Source organism: Sander vitreus, chromosome 8 (genome assembly GCF_031162955.1).
Source record: "Sander vitreus isolate 19-12246 chromosome 8, sanVit1, whole genome shotgun sequence".
NCBI lineage: Eukaryota > Metazoa > Chordata > Actinopteri > Perciformes > Percidae > Sander > Sander vitreus.
Genome location: NC_135862.1, coordinates 11,647,653 through 11,668,152, shown reverse-complemented (window position 1 = coordinate 11,668,152; position 20,500 = coordinate 11,647,653). Strand labels below are relative to the sequence as shown.

The 20,500-nt window shown below is 42.3% G+C and overlaps 2 protein-coding genes across 2 annotated transcripts in view; one reads left to right on the top strand and one right to left on the bottom strand.

Annotated features, from left to right (window-relative positions):
* mapk8ip2 (mitogen-activated protein kinase 8 interacting protein 2) overlaps positions 1-20,500 on the bottom strand; it is a 28,470-nt gene that overhangs the window by 3,410 nt on the left and 4,560 nt on the right. Inside the window, exons 2-12 of the mRNA XM_078256815.1 lie at positions 12,965-13,070; positions 6,501-6,740; positions 6,324-6,399; positions 5,480-5,683; positions 2,819-5,024; positions 2,379-2,587; positions 1,535-1,610; positions 697-869; positions 491-600; positions 249-371; positions 7-77 (exon numbers count right to left, since the gene is read on the bottom strand). Coding sequence (XP_078112941.1) covers positions 7-77; positions 249-371; positions 491-600; positions 697-869; positions 1,535-1,610; positions 2,379-2,587; positions 2,819-5,024; positions 5,480-5,683; positions 6,324-6,399; positions 6,501-6,740; positions 12,965-13,070 — 3,594 coding nt within the window. The remainder of the gene's footprint in view (positions 1-6; positions 78-248; positions 372-490; positions 601-696; positions 870-1,534; positions 1,611-2,378; positions 2,588-2,818; positions 5,025-5,479; positions 5,684-6,323; positions 6,400-6,500; positions 6,741-12,964; positions 13,071-20,500) is intronic.
* LOC144521501 (gastricsin-like) lies at positions 14,784-17,680 on the top strand. Its single transcript, XM_078256047.1, has 9 exons — positions 14,784-14,839; positions 15,013-15,154; positions 15,287-15,404; positions 15,763-15,881; positions 16,246-16,445; positions 16,578-16,694; positions 16,838-16,985; positions 17,267-17,365; positions 17,495-17,680. The coding sequence occupies exons 1-9, from the start codon at positions 14,784-14,786 to the stop codon at positions 17,657-17,659; spliced, it is 1,164 nt and encodes a 387-aa protein (XP_078112173.1). The 3' UTR covers positions 17,660-17,680.

The following is a 20,500-nucleotide window of genomic DNA, read 5'->3' as shown; positions in this document are numbered from 1 at the left end:
GTTTACCAGTTGTTCCTCGGATGGCATCCACAGAACGAGATGTTCTTCATTTGGAAGAAGTGACTACATCTGTCATACTGAAGATGGAGCGAGGTGCAGAGACAGAGACAAGAAAAAAGCATTAAAGCATTACATGTACAGTAACTTGTTATTCCATAGTAGAGGGACGATTGACTTTGAATTAATTGTCTGTTGAGTAATACTCTGAATTGAGTAATTGATTGATTCATTTTTTCATTTGTCCATACCTCATCGAGGGTGTCATATTCATCCTCCAGACTCATGATCAGTTTCACTCCTTGCAAGCTAATCTCCAGCTCACACAGAGAAGGAGGTCGCACATGTACAGTCCGTTTCCTTGATACCGCAATCTAACATAAATATATCATATTTACATGTCAAAACAACTTCCTTTAATGGTGCATACAGTGTAGCATACATGCTTGTGTCTGTTTTGTGCCATTCTTTTGCTGTTTTCCACTTAGCTCACCTTCTGCATGGCGGCGCAGAGAATGCCGTTGCCTTGGTGATAAGGTACCTCAACAGACCCCAAAAACTGAACGCTGAAAGTCTCAATCCATGCTGGATTTCTTTTCATGCCTACAGAGTGCAATGTAGACACATACAGAACATGTGATTGTTCTTACCTTCACAGTGAGACAAAGGAAACAACAGTCGATGAATCTCTCAACTCACCCAACAGCTCCTTAGACTGGCCTATGACCTCATGGGCATAGAAAGCAGGAAAGATGCCCCTCTCCCCTGTCCGCATGTTATAGCCTCGGTACCAGTAGTCATCCTCTTCTTCCTCCACATACAAAGGATCATCCACATCCAGCTCCAGCTCATCTGCATGTCTAGGGATGAATCTGCAGAGAGCAGCAGAGAGGGAGAGGACAAAAAAGAACTCTGTTAAATGTTGTGTCCTTACGTAGTATCCCTGCTGCTGGGCATCCTATAGACGGGAGTTAATTCAATCAGGAAGCATCTGTTTGGGTTTCAGGTGACTCCCATTGGGGAGCAGAGAGAAAAGAGAAATGAAACAGCTGACAGAGAAAGACAGTGGGGTGGGTGTAGGGAGACAAAGCAAAGCAAATAAAATACATTATTATAAATGCACAACATGTACATGTATACAAGGGAGGTGCATGTAGCTTTCCCTCTCGCTCTTGCACACACCCAAGCACAGACACAGGGGGTGTCTCATGTGATTATTACTGGTCACCCTGCAGCTCTCGAGCCCAACTGTAGCTTGGACATCTGCTCTCCTCCCTTACATAATTAGTGAATCCTCAAGGAAAAGTAGCTTTGTTTATCTCCACAAGGGCCTTTTCTCCCAGACACAAACTGCAAATTTGCAAATTGGAGCTAATGGCATTCACAATTTATTCCACCATACCGTTTCTACAATCGCTTAAAACAATTGGCCGCATTTCTTGCAATCTTTTATTATGTATATGCTTTTTGCTGTAATTCACATTGCTCCCACTGATGTCACATTATCAAAAAATGAGTGTACTGTAGATTGTCTTACCTGTAGACTGCCCTGTGTGTCTGGTCCCTCTCCTCTCCATTGATGGTACAGGAGAAAAGTCCAAAGGACTCTGTGCCTAAGTGGAAAACATACACCTGTTAGACCTTTTTATTGTCCTGAAAACTACCTTTTTCAAATAAAACTGAAAGCTAAATGTCAAAAACAACATACACTGAATTATTTGTTGGAGGAACATTCTCAAGTAAACTTTGTTGGAGGTAGTCTAAATGGGAGCTCATTAGATTTGTCAAAAAAGAAATGGCAAATAAAACCTTTGTAATGAGCCTTTGATTATGCAAATCACCCTTTATTAGGGATATGAATCTTGAAGTGAGAGCACTGATTGATGATGGATGTACTGGGAGGTAGAGCCCTCCCATAGGTCTTGTGTGGGCTCCCTGCCAAATTTAGATCACATGTTAATGTATCATGCTGACAGTGATGAGTTAAACCCTAATGCAGTATATTCATTCTACGGAGCATGAGTACATTTTAACGATAATAGGTATATTTACATTAGCCTAAGTTAAAGGAATAGTTCCACATTTAAAAAAAATTCACTTTCTTGCCGAGAGTTACTGTAGATGAGGAATGGTAATCAGTAAGCTTTAGAACCAGGATGTATGTTTCCCCCTGCTTTTAGTCTTTATGCTAAACTAAGCTAACATCTCCTGACTAGTTTCATATTTAATTGACAGATATAAGAGTGTTTCTTATCTGACTCTTGGAAAGAAAGTGAATATTTGTATTTCCCAATCCGTAAAATTACATCCTTGATTGCAAGGACATATCTGAAAGTTTTCCAGAAAGGTGCAGTGTCTGAACAGCCTTGTGGGCGACTTACTGGAGGAGCGGGAGGTGCTGTTGACGAACACATTGAGGAACTTCTTAGAGAATGGGAGGTCAGCCTCAGGGGATGAGTCCTCAGAAGAACTGAGAAGTTCTGGCCTCACCTCCTCATCATCCTGACCATAGTCCAGCCCTCTTGTCCCCAAAGGCTCCTCGTCACATAGCGTGGAGAGCTCACTGTCATCACTCAGGACAGAGGTGCACCTGAGAGGACAGGGTTTGTTGGTTTCAAGTACTGTAAGATTACTTGATTTACCACTACAAGGCACACCCTACAGAAAGTAGTGTTTAATTAAACATTTTAAATAAGTGTTATACGATATTATCTCTAACTGGAGAATAATGCAAATACTATTGCATTTGTTCTGCCCAATTTAAACACATACACACATACTACATTTTCACACATTTCACACACTGATTGTCAGAGCATACCTTCTGAGACTGACTAGTTCCAGCGTAGTATTCTCATCCACCACCAGCGTGTACTTCATGGAGTCATACGCCAGTCCATCATCTTCATTCGGCTGCCTCAGAGCCAGATCTTTCTCACACAGTGGTAGGTCATGGTCAGATATGAGATGGTCTTGCACACTGGAATCAAGGGGTGGTGAACTGTCAAGCCCTAAGTCACTTCCCCTGTAGGACTGCTTCCTCAAGCCACCCAGGAATGGGTAAGAGTCTCCGTCGTCCTCCTCTTCTTCATTGTCCGTGGAGTAGGTGAGGCTGAAACAGCGGTTAGTCTGGGCGGTGGGTATGTCCAGTGTCAAGCTTTGTTTAACCTCGGTGATACGCTCAAGAGAGGCTGAGGAACGACTCGTTGGCCTGGGCTCAGTCTCTCGTCCTTCGTCCTTGTCGCTGACCACACTCTCACTGAGGCTTGGTGAGTCCAGATCCTTCCTTCCCTCTAGCATCATCAAGTCATTGTTGGGCTCTTCATCTTCCTCCTGTCTCCTGGCGTTCTTGGATGGTTTGTCTGTGAAGTTCTTCTTAGAGTCTTTAGTGGTATCCAAGGAGTTGAAATCTGTGGTCCCCCTCCCGTTGTTTGCACAGCGCTCCAAGATCACAGGGTTTATGGTGTCACCAGTAGAGTTGTTCATATACAGACAGGGATTCATCACTGCTCCTTCTTTTGAAGACTCCACACTCTTCCTCCTCTCTCCTTCATTCTCTTCTTCTTCTGATCCCTCCGTCTCTGCTTTCTTCTCTTGGTCCTCATCATTGAAACCATCTCCATCTCCAATGTCTGAGGATGGTGAAATGGTGTCTGACACAGACACCTTCCTCTTGAAGCAGTCCTCAGGACAACTGATTGGGTACGAGCCCTCTGAGATCATCCTGTTGACCAGGTTGCTGAGCAGCCACGGTGAGTCTGAGTTCTCGCTCAGGTCGTCTTCGCTTTCTGATTCGGAGTCTCCCTCACTGGTTCCATCATATTCATCTGCATTGGGCATTAGCCTGGGTCCCACTGGCAGGTAGAAGGAGCGTTTGAAGCTCTCTAGACTGTGGTCTGGTTCTATCTGCAGCACCATCTGTCTGGACATGCTATCTTCACATTGTTGGGCTGGAGGCAAAGTTTCATCTGGGTCAGCCTGGTGTTCGAAGGACTGCTCATCGTCCACATTCTGCAGCCCCATCAGAGCTTGACCATCATCGTAGGACTCAGGGGGTAAGATGGGCGAGTCAACAGGGGATGGCGTAGCAACAGTGGGTGAGGGTAGAGGGGAAGGAGAGGGAAGAGGAGACCCTTCTTTGATTGGGTCAGGTTGGCCCAGAAGTAAAGACACTTTCAGTCCCACGATGCCACTGTCCTGCTCTAACTCTGTGTCCGGGTCCAGTTCCTGGTCTGATGTAGGCGAGCTGGCCTCCTCAATGGAGTTGGTGAGGTGAGACGAGCGTCCACTGCTGCTGTCATCACTTGTCAGGTCAAGCTCTGTCTCTGAGATAGAGGAGATCATGTTGGAGACCACGGGACCTCCACAGGCAAACGCTGCCTCCAGCTCCCCTTCAACGTCAGACTCAGAGCCTGGAGAGCTGAGGTCCTTGTCCTGGTCCGAAGTCATGTAACCCTGCTGGTTCATGTCTGCTATCCCTGGGTCTGAGGATGGAGAGGTGGAGTCGTTAGCGGCTGCCTCCATGGCAGAAACTGCTGTATCAGAACTGTTGGACCGGTCAAGGACATCTGAGTGGCTGTTGGCCATAAAGCTGGAGAAGGAGGCGGGTTCAATGGAGGGGAATTCCACGTAAGTCGACTGATTCTCCTTACACACCATATCGTAAGTCTCCTTACACATGAACTCCACCTCAAAGTCCTTCTCCAGCTCCTCATCAGAGAAGGGTGTATCGGCACCATCGTTGGCTCCCATGGGTGCAGTGGATGACAAGCAGCGACTGGTTCCATCTGGGTCTAGCTCGTTCTCTGGCTCCACACCGGACTCACTGGTGATCGTGTAAGTGTCGGTGGCACGCCGGTTTGAGTGTTTGTGGTTGTGGTCGCTGTTGAGGTCGTGGTCCACCTCGGTGTCCGAACACTGGGAGTGCTCGTCTACAGAAGGTACTCTGGCTGTCTGGACTGAAGGGTCTACTTTTGACTCAGTGACATCACCAGAGAAAGGGTGGGACTTGTGTTGACCAAATGAGCCTGTGAAGATAAAAAAGTGGGGAGAAACAAGAAAGGCAATGGGAGAGTGAAAGTACAGGATGACATAGAGGATTATGAAGAAGATGATGCAAAAAGAGAAAGGAGACAGGTCAGAAGAGTTGCAGAGCAATTTGGACAATTAAAGAGAGAAGATAAAAAGAAAAAGAAAAATTAATTTTTCTTGAGTTCATAATCAATTTTTTTTTTTTAAAGGATGTGGGATGAGCAAGTTCAGCAAATGCTTTTTCATTAGAACACAACACAAATATGATTTCCCAAAGTAGACTAGTGCAAATGGATTTGTAACAATTAACATGATGTGTTTTGCTAAACATATATAGTCATATAAGTCAACTCAAATTCACATCACATTGTGTCATTTCACATCACGGCACTACACGACACTGATGATAATGGAATGAGCTCTAAGTTTGCAGGGCTGGCCTTTTTGTTACCGTATTCGGGCCTCTCCCGCCTGTTGCCCTCGATGTCGCAGAGGAGGGGCCTGTGAGGGGATTGGGGGTTCCCTCCCTCCCCTGCCTGTTTTGGTGGAGTACCTTTGCTCTGAGACCCTGGTGCCTGGGAAACTGGAGAGGCTGGGCACTGTCCTGTCACATGGCTACCATCCTCCAGACATGAGTGGGTTGGAGACAGACGACCTCGAGGTAGAGAAGATATTTATTTTCTAACTGTGTAATGCCTGCAGTTTGTAAAGAATCATTTATAATAGCTGGGCTTCTTTTAAACAAGGCAACAATAAATCTGCTCATCTGGGACAATAATTTCACGAATAAAAAAAAAAAGGAAAAAAGAATCAAGAAACTTAAAATACTTTCAAATCTAATATGATGTGCATTGATTGTTGTGGCAAGTTTTTTTTTAAATGTTTTTTTATGTTTGATTATTTCCTTCTAATTACCTGACTTGAGCCAATCCATGTCATTTTCACAAAATACACAATTTGCGTTTCATCAGGTTGAATTTAAGGATATTTTATTATATGATATGATATTTTACTATATTAAAGAAAATCATTCGCAGAAAGCTGTGATGGGGCAGACTATATACTGTATCTGTTATCAGTCATTAGAACATCCCTAGGTGATTCAGCTATTGAATTAGTGTTGGGTAAGAAACTGAATCTAACATATGTATGAAAAAACATGGAAATTAATTTCTTCTCCAAAGATTTACCAAAAGTCAAAATAAGCAGGTGTGGTAGACCAACAAATGAATACAATGAAAACATATCTATAGTCTATACTCAAACTTATCACAGCTAATTAGTCATGTATTCACCCTGTGAGGTCTTGCGTAAAGAGTCCTGCCAGCTTCCTTTCTTTGGGGAGAGACTGCTGTTGTTGTTAAGTGAATCCTAATGAGAGGAGAGAGAGGGAGATATTCGACAAAGATGTACAGAATTATACATAATCTGTGTTCAGTGTGTGTTTAGGACCACAGCTTCAGGCTGCTTACCTGTGACACAGCAGTGGTGAGGTTCAATGTGGTGGGTCTGCTCTTCAGAGTGCCAAGAGTAGGAGAGAGAGGGGGGGAGGCAGAGGGGGATGGGGGTGCATCAGGGTCAACCTCTTCATCTTCTTCCTCTTCCTCCTCATCATCCTCATCTTCATCGTCAATCATCTCAAACTCTTGGAAGTCATCCTGGAAGGAGCAGACTGGGTGGTGCATGTCACTCTTCTCCAGAATGAGGGAGTCCTACGGCCGAGGACAGCGATAGAAAGACAAAAAAGAGAGAGAGACTTATAATGTGGTACAGACAGTAAAATAAAGGATGTTTTCACACCTTCAGCATGTTTTAGATAAACTAAACAAAGCATCTCCTGTTCTGACAGCAGAGGGGAAACTGTTATGTAGTGAGCCAACACAAAGAAAAAAGCTGCTACCTTCTATCCACTGCATATTATTTCCATTTTCATCTAAAGCTTTGCCAAGAACAGGCCTGTCTGAGAGATGATTAGAACAAGGAGAGCAAAGATGGACGGCATGCAACTCAATGTTCTTTGATTACACAGAAGGCATTTGTAAAACACACGTAAAAGCACTGTAGTGGGCAACTCTGCAACAGAGTTCACATAAACAGCCACAGTACATTTTGCTGATATGTTCTTTCTGCAAACTCAGGTCCTCTGTGTGTGTGTGTGTGTGTGTGTGTGTGTGTGTGTGTGTGTGTGTGTGTGTGTGTGTGTGTGTGTGTGTGTGTGTGTGTGTGTGTGTAAGACAGTGCAGCCTTCAGCATCAGCAGCGTTCCCACCTCCCTGTGAAAAGATAAAGGTGAAAAGGTTGAAATAATTAAGTAAATACAAAGTAAACTGGAAAAAACCTAGTCTTGAGGATTGACTGTTTGGAAGAGAAAGGAGGACGTGATAGTGTGTGTGTAAGACAAAGACGAAAGAAAAACACAGGAGAGGCAATGAAATAAGAGTGGATCAATCAATTGTCTCTCAGGTTTCAGTTGGTTTACCGGAAAGCAGTACACTAAATTATTTTGAGGTTTAATAGACCACACCTCCATGAGCGTGAGTGTGCTGCTGTGTAGCTTTCATGTTTGCCAGATACAAGGTATATTGATGGTGCAAGGTCCATGAAGTAGCTTTTTGACACATCTCACACTGTCTGCTAAATATGGAAGAAGAGGCAATTGCACTGTCTGTGACAAGGCAAAATTGATCACATTGCTGCAGTGTGGAATTGTATAATCTCTCACCTACATTCAACCTTACAAAAGTGAGATCACACCAACACCATCTCCCCTGATGAGCCTAAAAACATTGAGCATAAGGCGTTGCTCATGCTAATATTACTGTAATAAAAATTGATACATCATGGACAGAGTGCACACACATTACCACAAACATTTGTGGCTTATTTTTCTTCTGACTATCTCTTCCCTACTTTAAATCTGACAAAGCAACACAATTATTGATTTATGTGGTTTACAGTTTGAGCAACGCAGCAGTTTCTTTGCCTCTCAGTGCAGACTCTTTAATGGAGGAATCAAAGCTCACCCTCTCGCCCATCTAATGTGATTCTGCTGACGCCTGGTGCATCAACTTGATACCACAGCAACAGAAATTAACTGTCAATCTATTACTGAGAGTACACATGAATATGTATACTTATATCTAATTAACATATCTATTTTTTTTTCTGTTCTTTAGCTGTTAAGATGTAAAGAAATGTTTTGAAAGGAATTGTGTATTGGCATGTGTTAAGAAACCTTTAAATCAATCACTATAGGCATTCTCACTTCATGATCTACTGACAAGATTCATAATGTTGTTTCCTTACACTGACCCGTCATAATCCATCACTGGGTATACGTATGTGACCTATAACTCCATGGCAGGGTAAAAATCCAAAGATCCATCAGTAGGGTTGTGAAAATGCCACACCTGCCTGGGAAAATAACCTGCACTGTCAGGAGACATCTTTTAGCGGGGGCCAGCTGACAGACTCAAAGAAAAAGAGAGAACTATAAATAAGAGTTGTGTGTTGGCGAGAATCGATCTCCTTAGTCTCCAGTTCCCAAGGACATCCCATCAGGCCCAGTGACTGTCACTCCTCTGTCACCCAGCTGCTGGCACAGGGAGGAGTTGTGAATGAGTTGAGCTATTACACACACAGAAGCATTGGAGAGCACAACTGCAGTCAATGGAAACTAAATTAGTCTACAGTTAAAACTTTATTCTTTGTATCATACAAACTGCCCAAATGCGTAAAAGCTGTACTGCTCCACATTCATACACACACTTGTGAAATTTTAACAGCTCTGCTAAATACTAACATTATTCAGTCATTTCTGCTAATCAACAGCTCAATAGGGCAGTGTCTCGGGATGCTGATCAGTCGGCAAAGAGACGACACTGTGACAAAAACTTGGAGTTTCATCAATTATCGTCATAATTGGCGTACGAATTCTTGAGTGATGGCCAAAAATGCATTTTGTGAGGTCACAGTGACCTTGACCTTTGACCTCTGAAATCTAATCAGTTGGGTGGGTGTTTTTGCCAAATAGGGTTAGGGTAAGATTCCCTCCAGGGGGACCTGAGATATCCTGTTTACAATAATGGGATCTACAGACGGACAACCTAAAAACATAATGCCTCAGGCCATGGCTGTCGCCAGCATGGAGGCATAAAAGGATGAACACAGAGCAGCTTTTGGATCACGACTTAGCAGACCACAGGCTTGTCCAGCAAGGGTAATTCTATACAATCTACTGCGTCTGCTGCTGCACATCAGAAGAAAGTGACATGGCAGCTCCACTATACGGCACTGTCCTCAGCAGTGGGGAGCGGAGAGGCTTCGGGTTGAACTGCAGGGCCATCTTGCTTACTGAGTGGACCAGCTGACAGAGCAAAGCGCTGGACAGATGAGAGAAACTGAGGACATGATCCTCAAGTGATCACACTCGTAGATCTCAAAGAAGAGAAGTGGAGGCTGAGAATGAAGTGGTCTTTTACTATAACACCTAACAGGCAGCGGGGTTAACAGACAACAGGAAGGGTCTGGTCGAGGTGCAAAAAATCCTTGCAGAGACCAATATACAACTGTTGATTGACCATGAATGCAATGCTGCCCAATTACTTACAGGAGTTATCTGTTGGCTGTGTCAGTATTGCAGTCAGGTATTCGACTAGGTGTTGTATTTTGGGTCTTTTTCAGTGCATAAATTACTGGCTACATGTTCACTGATGCATGATTGGCTCCATACACACCTGCAAAGCCATTAGTCTTGTATCACTCAGGCGGTACTGTTACAATAATTGAAAAAAAGGAAATTATTTACTATTTACTACATTTATGCTCTTTTCACATCTAGCTCACAATATGATCATAAGTAAAGGTATGACTACATAATCACTATCGTCCCAAAGGTATCTCTTACATTTACTTTGTTTGTACAATGACAGTATGATTGGTGTCTGTGTGTGGGTGCATGTCTGCCCACTTAAAGCTAGGGGTGGGGGAAAAAATCGATACAGCATAGTATCGCAATATTTTCCGTGGCAATACTGTATCGATACACAGACGCCAAGTATCGATCTTTTATTATATGTGTGTTGGTCAGTTTGTCTGCTTGACAATCCCTTTTTGCAGCAGTAAAATTTAAGTGAGGTGAACAAACAGAGAAATTGATCTTTTTAGATAAAACAGATGTTGTCAAAGTTTCCTTTTGGGGACATCATTTGAAATTGGGAAAAATTTGAAGTTGGAAAAAAGGTAATAAATTGCAATATATCGCAGAATATTGCAATATGTTTAAAATCGCAATAATATTGTATCGTGACATAAGTATCGTGACGATATCGTATCGTGAGGCCTCTGGTGATTCCCACCCCTACTTAAAGCCCATTAACCTCTTAATCTGGGTGAATTTTATGTCGGAGTGTATGACAGATGTCGATTAGCCTACCATTAATGGAGACCACCTAGTGTGTGATGGCCTCCATCTAGCAGTGTATTTCTCAATTTCCAAATTTTTAACTAGCACTACGTAGAGACACAGATACACCATTGCTCTGTAACACACTGAATTATGCATGTGCTCATGGTGTTCAATCGGGGCTGTGGAGAGACTGAGATGGATGCTAGAGAGACAGGAAGTGCAGAATCAGGGGCGAGTCACGGCAAAAAGCAGCAGGGTGTGTGTGTGTGTGTGTGTGTGGGGGGGGGGGACTCAGAGGAAAGATTCAGACAAAAAAGGGAGGGGCTCCCTACATTGTGGTCTCTCTGCTAGTTATGTTGATATTCTGGATTAAAATAATTAAAGGTCAAGGAGAAAAAACTAATCACTCGGTTGAAAATACATTCTCAAACCTAATCCCCTCTGACATAATGGATAGTAGGAAAGGACAGCCTGAGTCGGAAATGCTATAGCATTTTGGCATTTGGCCAGCAAGTACCATTTCCTCAGAGACATTGATGACAAACCCATGTAAACGAGCTTTAATTGCCTGTCTCTTTAGCTCTGGATGACAGAATAAGCAAATTTTTTAAGTGTGTGTCTATTTGTTTTTGTTCACATGTACATATGTGTGTGCTCCTGTCAAAAAAGCTAAGTACTGATCTAAAGGGTTATGCAGATTAAGACCTGAACCCCATAACAAATTGGAATTAATCAGAGCTGGGGATTGGGGCCGGAGGATAATCTCACTGTTTAGTTTGGCTGTTCTTTCTAAACATCAAAGACATGCTGCCCAATATGGCTAAATCATACTGACAAAAAAACAGAAGCCATTCTCTTAATCATCAGAGTGTCACCCACCTGACTGATGCAGGCAAAATCAAATACCATGCGTAATACCCTTTGCACAAAATTCTCTAGCTCACCTTTCATTCTCTGTTATTTAAATGTACATGGACACACTCAGAGGGCAACTGGGTCTGTCCTATCCATCCCATGTCAGCAAGATTACTTCCTGTGGGCAATGATGCAACGTAACAAGGACCGACACTATCTCTGCTGTGCGCTTTTTTGATTGTGAAGTGAGCAATCACGGCCTTTGCTGATGTGTATCTGTGGTGTGTGTGTGTGTGCGTGTGCATGTGTGCGTGCATGCGTGCGTGTGTGCGTGCGTGTGTGTGTGTGTGTATGTGAACACGTGTGGAAGGGAGAGAGGAGGAAAAGGACACTGATGCATGGTTTACTATACTGTATTGCCTCTCTGGCACAAAAAGAAAAGAAATCCACCCTTTAAAGTCTTACTGGGGAGGTTTCCTCACATGCTACACGAGCACAGCTTTGCTACAGAAGGGCTGCTAGGTTTCCATAATGTGTTTTGTTGGTGGATTACAGTGGAGGAAGCAAAATATCTAGCACAGATTTATACCGAGAGCTTAACCCTCAGAACCAACCATCCCTGAGCTAAATCCCTGTTTCCAGTCACCTCGGCAGTAAGAGAGAGAGAGAGAGAGAGAGAGAAAGGGAGGGAGAAAGTGAAGGAAGCATTGCTTTAAGGGGGAAAAGGAGTGGAGAAGTGGTGAAGAGCAAGGGGGAGGGAATCTGAGCTCTGTCTCCGAGCAACACTCTGCATAGCAGGGAGGGAAGGGAAGACACATGGGAGGGAGGGAGGGAGGGACGTTGTCTCTGCATAGCAGCAAACTGCACTGGGTCACCCACCCTCTGCTGCAGCCGTGACTCCACGCCACCAGCATAAAACATTTACATCCCACAGGATGGAGAGTGAGAAAGACAGAAAGAGAGAGAGAGAGGATATGAGAAAATAGTTCTTAGAAATTGTGTAATTAAGGTCTAAGCTGGTCAGACATATGGGATGATGCAGCTAATGATGAAATCATTTGCATATACTTCCTAACACAGTCACTAGAACAGGATGCTTAGTGGAAGTGCAACTTAGAATTTCTATTATATGCCAAGGAGTTTAGTGAATGTATGCTGTTTGCTCAGATCCAGTGTGTATGATGATTTGTATGATTATCAGAGTACATAAAGGAAGAGTCACAATGTTTACCAAAGCCACGCATGTTTCTCATTTTGCCGCTGGTATTATAATATGGATATCAGAGGCTTATGACCATTACTGTGACGACTGAAATGCTGGTAGCTTAAATAAAAATCCAGTGCTTACGTAAGATAGCTATGTGCAAATAAGCAGTTCTCAACACTAAATAGCTATGCAAACCAAGCCAGTCTCTATCTTTCTTTCTGTCACCTTAAGTACGCAACACTTGTCAGCTCATTTTCACTATAGCTTGCTTGAAGTTTCTCTCCTGTCACTGCAGAGGAGCAAGACCGATATGCCAAAATTTGGTAGAAAACTGAAAAATAGGTTCCATTCCAAAAGGTTTACGATGCGTACAAAACTTTCACATATTTGAGACACAAAGCGCAAGAGATGCAAGGAAAGGTCAAATTTCAATAAAAGAAACCACACAACAACAAAAGAGGGCCTCACCTTCTCATAAGGATCGGAGTCATAGTTGAGTCCAATCCCGCAGTCATCCGTGATTTCAGAGAGATCTTCATCATCAAACTCCTCCAGGCTGATGTCGTGGGCTGGCCTGGAAACACATGAGAGACAGTATATGAGGGGAATTTCTCATTGATTTATGCCCACACACTGAGACCTGCTCTAGGGGAAACCTGTTCTAACTCATGGCCTGTCACTGTCTATCTGGTTCTCAGTCACATATACTTGACACAGGCAGCACACACCCACGTCCTCTACCTTCTTTTCCTTAACAATCCACACTAACAAAGTGTGACACATTTCAGTGGTGCGGAATGACAACAGCAACACATACAGTACTGCAATTAAATTTCACATTAAGTTGGCTGGATTATGTCATATGAGCTGTGGATGTTATAAACAGAGTATGTACAGCAACAGCACACTACCACAGGGAAGTGATGTATTTGTAATGAGCTGTGGCATTGCAAGTTTTCTTGATTAGGCTTTATCTCATCTTTGCCCCATTAATTTCAACAGGCTCAAAGTTCTACAGCAGTTAGCTTGCTTTGTGTTGAAGGAAATGCTGCATTGCAGCTTTCCTGCTAAGAAAAGGGCACTCCACATATTACGTATGGAGGTGAGCTTACATCACACAGTCATATAGTCTCCCAAATATTGGTCCCTTGGAGAAAACGAGGACGTGCTGATGCATCTAAAAGTATAACAAAGAGGGTCATGAAAAATACACTGTAATCAGAGTGTCCCAATGCTAATGGTCTGTTTTAAGGTACAGTGCTACTGACAGAACATACATGGAAAATTCAAAGCTAAGCATGGCGGATATATTAAAGGGTAAAAGGGGGTTTTGAGGTTATTGAGAATGCAATTAAACTTATATGAAATGAATGTTGCCTGTTATAAGCCTTTGGTCCATTACTATAGTTCAGTCAAAGCACAAAAAGCTAAAATAAATTGGATAAACACATTTTCATTTTAACTGTATGCCCTTAAGCGTATCATATAAAAAAAGCTATCAAATGTAAACAATATTAAAAGTTATGATAAGCTGAATGGCATGAAAGGTTTCGATAAAACTGTGTGGTTAGGGTGCTACTGATACTGAAGCCTTGATATAACACATTAATTTTTCATTTGCGGAAAGTTACAGTTCCACACAAACAATTACGCTTGACCTTGCTGTTGATAAGTGTATTTAGTTGGATACAATTGTACTAATGCTACAACTTGAGGATTTCCAACAGCATGCAGAACATTTTCAGTGAAAACAACAGAAAGCTCTTATTACAAAATGCTAGAAATAATTCATAATCCAAACTCAAAGTCATAGCTCAGTACTCAGCACCAACTTCTTAAAAGACAAGAAGAAAAGACACATTCATCATACTTCGTCATATATATTTTTTAGATTAAAAACTGATTCCTACAATTTTTATTGGTTTTCGTGTAAAACAAGCAATATTTATCTATGCTATACCCATATGAGTTATTTAATGGTGCTACTATAATATTCCATTGGATGTGCCCAAATGAATAACATCTAATTGTGTCCTTGTTTTAAATATGTGTAATTAAGAGGTTTTTGGCTGTGTTTGTGGAGTGTGACCAACACAGGAGGTTTGATGTGTAAATTAAGTACGTAGCTTTAAAGATAAAGGCTTTAAGGGTCACTTTGTCTGAACTGATATGACTGAAGTTTTGATAACAGTCTGGCTGATATGATCCTAAACATGTGTATATAAAGCCTGTTCAGATTCAAGCAGAGTTGTATCCATCCAGGAGTGCTGTGCGTACAGGAGGGATCATGAAGTGTCTTGTTGCTGTTTTGGTCTTTGTGGTGCTTGCAGAGGGAATTGTCAAGTAAGGAAACTATCTCTTTGTATTTCTCAATTCTGTGCCTCTTTTGTGATGATAAAAAAAACAAAAAACAAAAAAAAAAACATTTTTACCAGAGAGCAAAATCATACTTTTGAAGGTTTACTGCTAAAGTGACTTAAAGTGAAAGTCATAGTTTTTGCTTCCTACTTCCTCAGGATCCCTCTGCAGAAGCACAAGTCCATGCGTGAGGCCCTGAGAGAGAAAGGGATCGAGCTACTTTACCAGGATCCGGCTCTCAAGTACCAATCCAATGAGTTCGCCGGCTCTGCCAACATGTACATCAATAACTACGCTGATGTAAGAAATCCTAATGGCACTTTTACATACTGTAGCACAGCATTTTGATGAAAGCATTGACTGACTGATTGGTTTGTACTATCTTTTATTCTGTTCCTCCCGTTCTTTTCCTTCAACCAACATGTTGCACAGACCACCTACTTTGGCACCATCAGTATTGGAACACCCCCCCAGTCCTTCCAAGTGCTGTTTGACACCGGCTCTTCCAACCTGTGGGTGGACTCCACCTACTGTAACACTCAGGCCTGCAGTGAGTACAAACCAACAGGCTTTTTACGACAAAATCCCTCATATGTCACACTCTCATAGAACATGTTTGCATGTGAAGAACTTCTCCAGAGGACTTAAAGCTGATATAGGCCAAGCGTGCAGAGCTAGTTAAGAGATTACATATTGTACATACATGGGATTTAGAGTTCTAGTGTAATTACAGGCATGTTACTAAGCATATTCGGTCTTTGGGGAGCGTCAGAAACTGTGTTAGTTCATATTCAACTCATGATTTCTATAAGCAAGTGAATTATCAGTATGTCAAAAGGCTTTGCAAGGCATGAGGACATGTTTGTGGAAATGGCTTCAGAGAAAATCCCAATCTATGCCATTCGCAGACGCACACACAAAGTTCGACCCCCAGCAGTCGTCTACCTTCTCTGCCAGTGGACAGAGTGTCTACCTACCCTACGGAGCTGGAAGCCTCTATGGACAGTTGGGATATGACACTGTCAATGTGAGTCAAAACAAATCATTCAAACCAAGTACATCAGTTAAATAAAACTAGACTGGACTGAGTACTACCAGAAAGCAGACATTTTCAAAGACCAGTCCTGCCTGTTTCTGTCTGATTTATGTAAAGTGTTGAATTAGTGAAAAGAAAAGGAATACAATTTTTATACACAAAATACTTTCAAAACTACAAAAAAAATGTAGAACTAGCAGAATCACTGAAATGATTTATAGAATCAATAGAGGTTTACCCCATTCATTTCTTGACGTTGCTGTCTACAGTCATATAGGCTGAAGCTTGAACACGTATAAATACAGTCTATGAATTGGCATCTTACTCATTGTATTGGTTGGTTTTGGACCCATAGGTAGGCGGCATTGTGGTCACTAACCAGGAGATCGGTCTGAGCACAAGGGAGCCTAGTCAGCCCTTTCTCGCTGCCAAGTTTGACGGCATCCTCGGCCTGGCCTATCCAGGCATCTCAGTTGGAGGACAGACTCCTGTCATGGACAACATGATTTCTCAAAACTTGCTGAATGCCGACATATTTGCTTTCTATCTGTCCAGGTGACACAAGAGATCTACTGTGTAGTGTAAAACATGCATCATCACATATAGGACATACTTTACTGCCTGAAATATTACTGTATATCCACATGGAGAGCTTGCAGCTAAGTTTTGGTTTGTCGTTTGGTTTAGGGGAGGACAGCAGGGCAGTGAGCTCTCTTTTGGAGGAGTGGACAACAGCATGTACCAGGGCCAGATCTACTGGACCCCTGTCACCTCAGAGACCTACTGGCAGATCGGCATTCAAGGGTCGGTGCTTTTCAACATTTCATCAACGTGAAAAAACAAACGCTCTTCTGTATTTCTGTATAGTATAGCTTCCTAGATGAGTGATTAATTTGGTGTCCTAATATGACTGCATGAAAATCTTTGGCATGCGTGGTGCCTTGCAGATTCCAGATCAATGGCCATGAGACCGGCTGGTGCTCTCAGGGCTGCCAGTCCATTGTGGACACTGGAACCTCATCGCTGACAGTCCCAAGCCAGTTTATGGGTAACATCATGCAGGCCATTGGAGCTCAACAGAGCCAATATGGAATGGTAAGACAAATGGAGAGACAGACAGACACTCCTACAGAGAAGTAGTATAAAAGTTAGCCACCATTATTATTGCCCATAAAGATCCAGCTCTGTCCGCAGGCTGCACTCATTTAAAAGTCATAATGAGCAGTTCAGGTGAAGGGCCCAAAACATACCTTACCATACCATACATACCATACAAAAGTGAAAAAGCAGGAATGAAATTATATGTACAAATTGGGCCAGTTTGTTTTGGTCTGTGTTTCTATCATTCTTAAACAGTGTCTCTTTGTTGTCTCCAGTACATGGTGGACTGCAGCCAAATCAACAACCTGCCAACTCTCAGCTTTGTTATCAGTGGCACTGCCTTCCCTCTGCCTCCTTCTGCTTACATCGTACAGGTAAGTTTTTTACATAAATGCAGTGTGTAATTTGTGCATGTGTCCCTTTATGTGCATGCCACATTGAATGATTTGTGGGTGTGGGTGCAATGTTATAAACATTTCAAATCATCCCGTTTCCGCATCTAGCTAAACCAGAATGGATACCAGTTCTGCTCAGTGGGCATCACCCCCACCTACCTGCCCTCTCAGAATGGCCAGCCCCTGTGGATCTTTGGAGACGTGTTCCTCAGAGAGTACTACTCTGTCTATGACCGCACCAACAACCGTGTAGGCTTTGCATCAGCTGTCTAACTGTCGTCAGTGCAACCTAACCTGACCATAAACATGATCAGATAATAATGAACAAATCTGTGTCCACTTAAACACTTATATTGTCATATAATAGTCTTCTACATTTATTGTACATCCTCAAATTGGTAGATTCAATTGGATTTGAATGTTCAAAACTGAAAAATGTGTCCATAAAATTGCATCATCCTCAAGCAGAATAAATTTAAAATGTTCACTGCAAGTGTTTTAGTATTTATTTTTTCTAAATGAGGCTGAGGGACATAATAAGGGGTTTCCCCCTTAATAATTAACCTTGAGTTTGTTTGTGTGCGTGTGTGTGTGTGTGTGTGTATGTGTGTGTGTGTGTGTGTGTGTGTGTGTGTGTGTGTCCAGCAAATGCACATATGCATGCTCTTTGCTTTTGAGCACTTGCGTTTGCTCCACATCAAATGTGATTAAATCAGGATAAATGTTATTTGTGAGACAGACAAGACAGTTTGTTGTTATCTTAGTAAAATGGATTATATAGCGTAGAATAGTGGACTTACATGTAACTTGCCTTATGACACTGGTGCCATTGCATTATTGCATTATTACCGGTGCCAGACATTGTGAGACAACATATTATTTATTACCATTCATCATCAAACACAACAAACATGAAAATGGAGTGATCCTTGGGTGTGGTTTGTAGGTTTGTGACTGGAACATCAAGACTATTCCACATGGTCACATAAGGTCACTAATCTGTTCACCTATCAAAGTCTTCAGGGAAGCTGTGTTTGTTGTTGTTGTTTGTGTGTGTGTGTGTGTGTGTGTGTGTGTGTGTGTGTGTGTGTGTGTGTGTGTGTGTGTGTGTGTGTGTGTGTGTGTGTGTGTGTGTGTGTGTGTGTGTGTGTGATTCACAATGGAAAAACACCACAACAGTGCAGTTGTAGCCAAGCCAGCTGTCACCACCATATAGGTGGAACAAAGTTCTGTGTTCTGTTTCTGGATGAAGGGTTGGAATAGTTGAGGTGGACAAGGAGGGAGGGCAATGAGAAGCCTGTAGCTAGTCAAGTAGAAATGTTGAATTCAAAAGGTATAACTGCACTAGACAAATCATTTTCCTGTGAAAACTGACCAACTGCAACTCCAGGTGAAATGCAAAGCACAGGCTGTGGAGGCTTCTAATGCTGTTTGTGATGGTCTTGTTTTCAAACGAAGTACACTAATGTCCCAAAATGGATGTGGTAATGATTAATTTACACATACTGTATAGCACATTTAAATGGTCCAGCCATGCAGATAGTTTGATTTGCCCAGGTTTGATCTGTCTCTCTGCTGCTTTGTAGTGCTTATAGCATTGAAAATGTACAATTACAAAATTCAACCGCAACCACAAATATTTTCTGTTACTCTGGATAATCAGCAGAACACAGTCAACAGTTTTCATAACTGTAGAAAGAATAGTACAAATTACTGTATTTTCAATGAAAACTCTTCATAGTTAAATGTGTGGATTATCCAGAGTAACAGGAACACCGTTTCAGGAAAAAGTTGTTGATTTAAATAATTAAATGTTGTGGGCTCTACAAACAAAATTCCATTCTTTTCTCTGTATTATGGTGGAAGCAGAAATCTCAGACAGATTCCCCAAAATCTGGAAAGCCTAAGCTATCTGCGTGGCTACATACCACTAACATTTTTGTATGAATATTTTGATGAACTGGTCTTTTATTATTATCTGACATCGTTTTTTCATTTCCTTTTCGATTATTGCTTTTCTGGTCTCCCCCATTCCTTTGTATTGTGCTGTGTTTCCAGACTCCATTTTGTTTTTGTGCTTTATCTGCTTAGAGTTGGAGTTCTCCTGTAACTCTGCAATGCACAACAGAGTTTGGCCCCATATTACCCATAAACTGCAAAACCTAAGAATGTGTGTCAGCAAAAAGCTGAAGACCCAGAGAAAAGGCCTCTATCCTCTCCTTGAAGAGTGAAAACACAGATTGACCCCAGCCGCACACAGACACACAGACATACAGGTACACCTCATTTGCATGCACATACAAACTTCTCATCTTCTATCACCTTGTATGTTTTATGTCACTTCCTAAAAAAGTATTCTGCATTATTTCGATGTCAGAATCTATATCACATAGTGAGATGCTGCCACCATTGCAGTGTTGCCATTACATGTCCATGTTCCTGCTTTGGTGTTTAGACAGCATCCAAGTGAGCGTGCAGTTACTGTCACACCATGTTGTGTACCACTCGCTGCTTATCCGACAGCGCACTGTGACACCCCTTGCTTTCAGTCCCCTGCTTGTGATCATTCTAAATAATTATGGTTTGAAGCTGGAGGGGAATTATAACTATACCACTCTTCATACTTGTGCAGAAAAATAAGGCCTACATCACATCAGTCTCAAACCTATTCTGAATTGTGGTATGCTGAGCAAAATGAGAATCCAAGAAAACAAGTCAGTACAAAATGACCATTCACTGATACCAGTCGGGTTGCTGCAATGGCACACCCAGATTCACTGGCACTGCTGAGGTTTTGCAACCACCTCTGTGTGTCTTCAGCACCTTCTTTTCGTTTTCTCCCTGCCCTTCTCAAACAATCTCTCCAGCCCACATTTGTACTAACAGCTATTCTCTGCCACCTCTGATCCTGTCAAGTCCGGACCAGAAATTGTCAAACCAGCACAATGTCATCTTTGCTTGTCTAATTCTGTATACACACTGACTGCATGTTCATGCATGCAGGGTGTCCTTTTTTGTCTGAAAATAAAATCTCAACTGCCTCACTGAGTTAAGCCCCCTTTTACTTGTCCAGTGACTTCTTAAATGTGATTATTTGCAGTTTTGTCCTTGTCA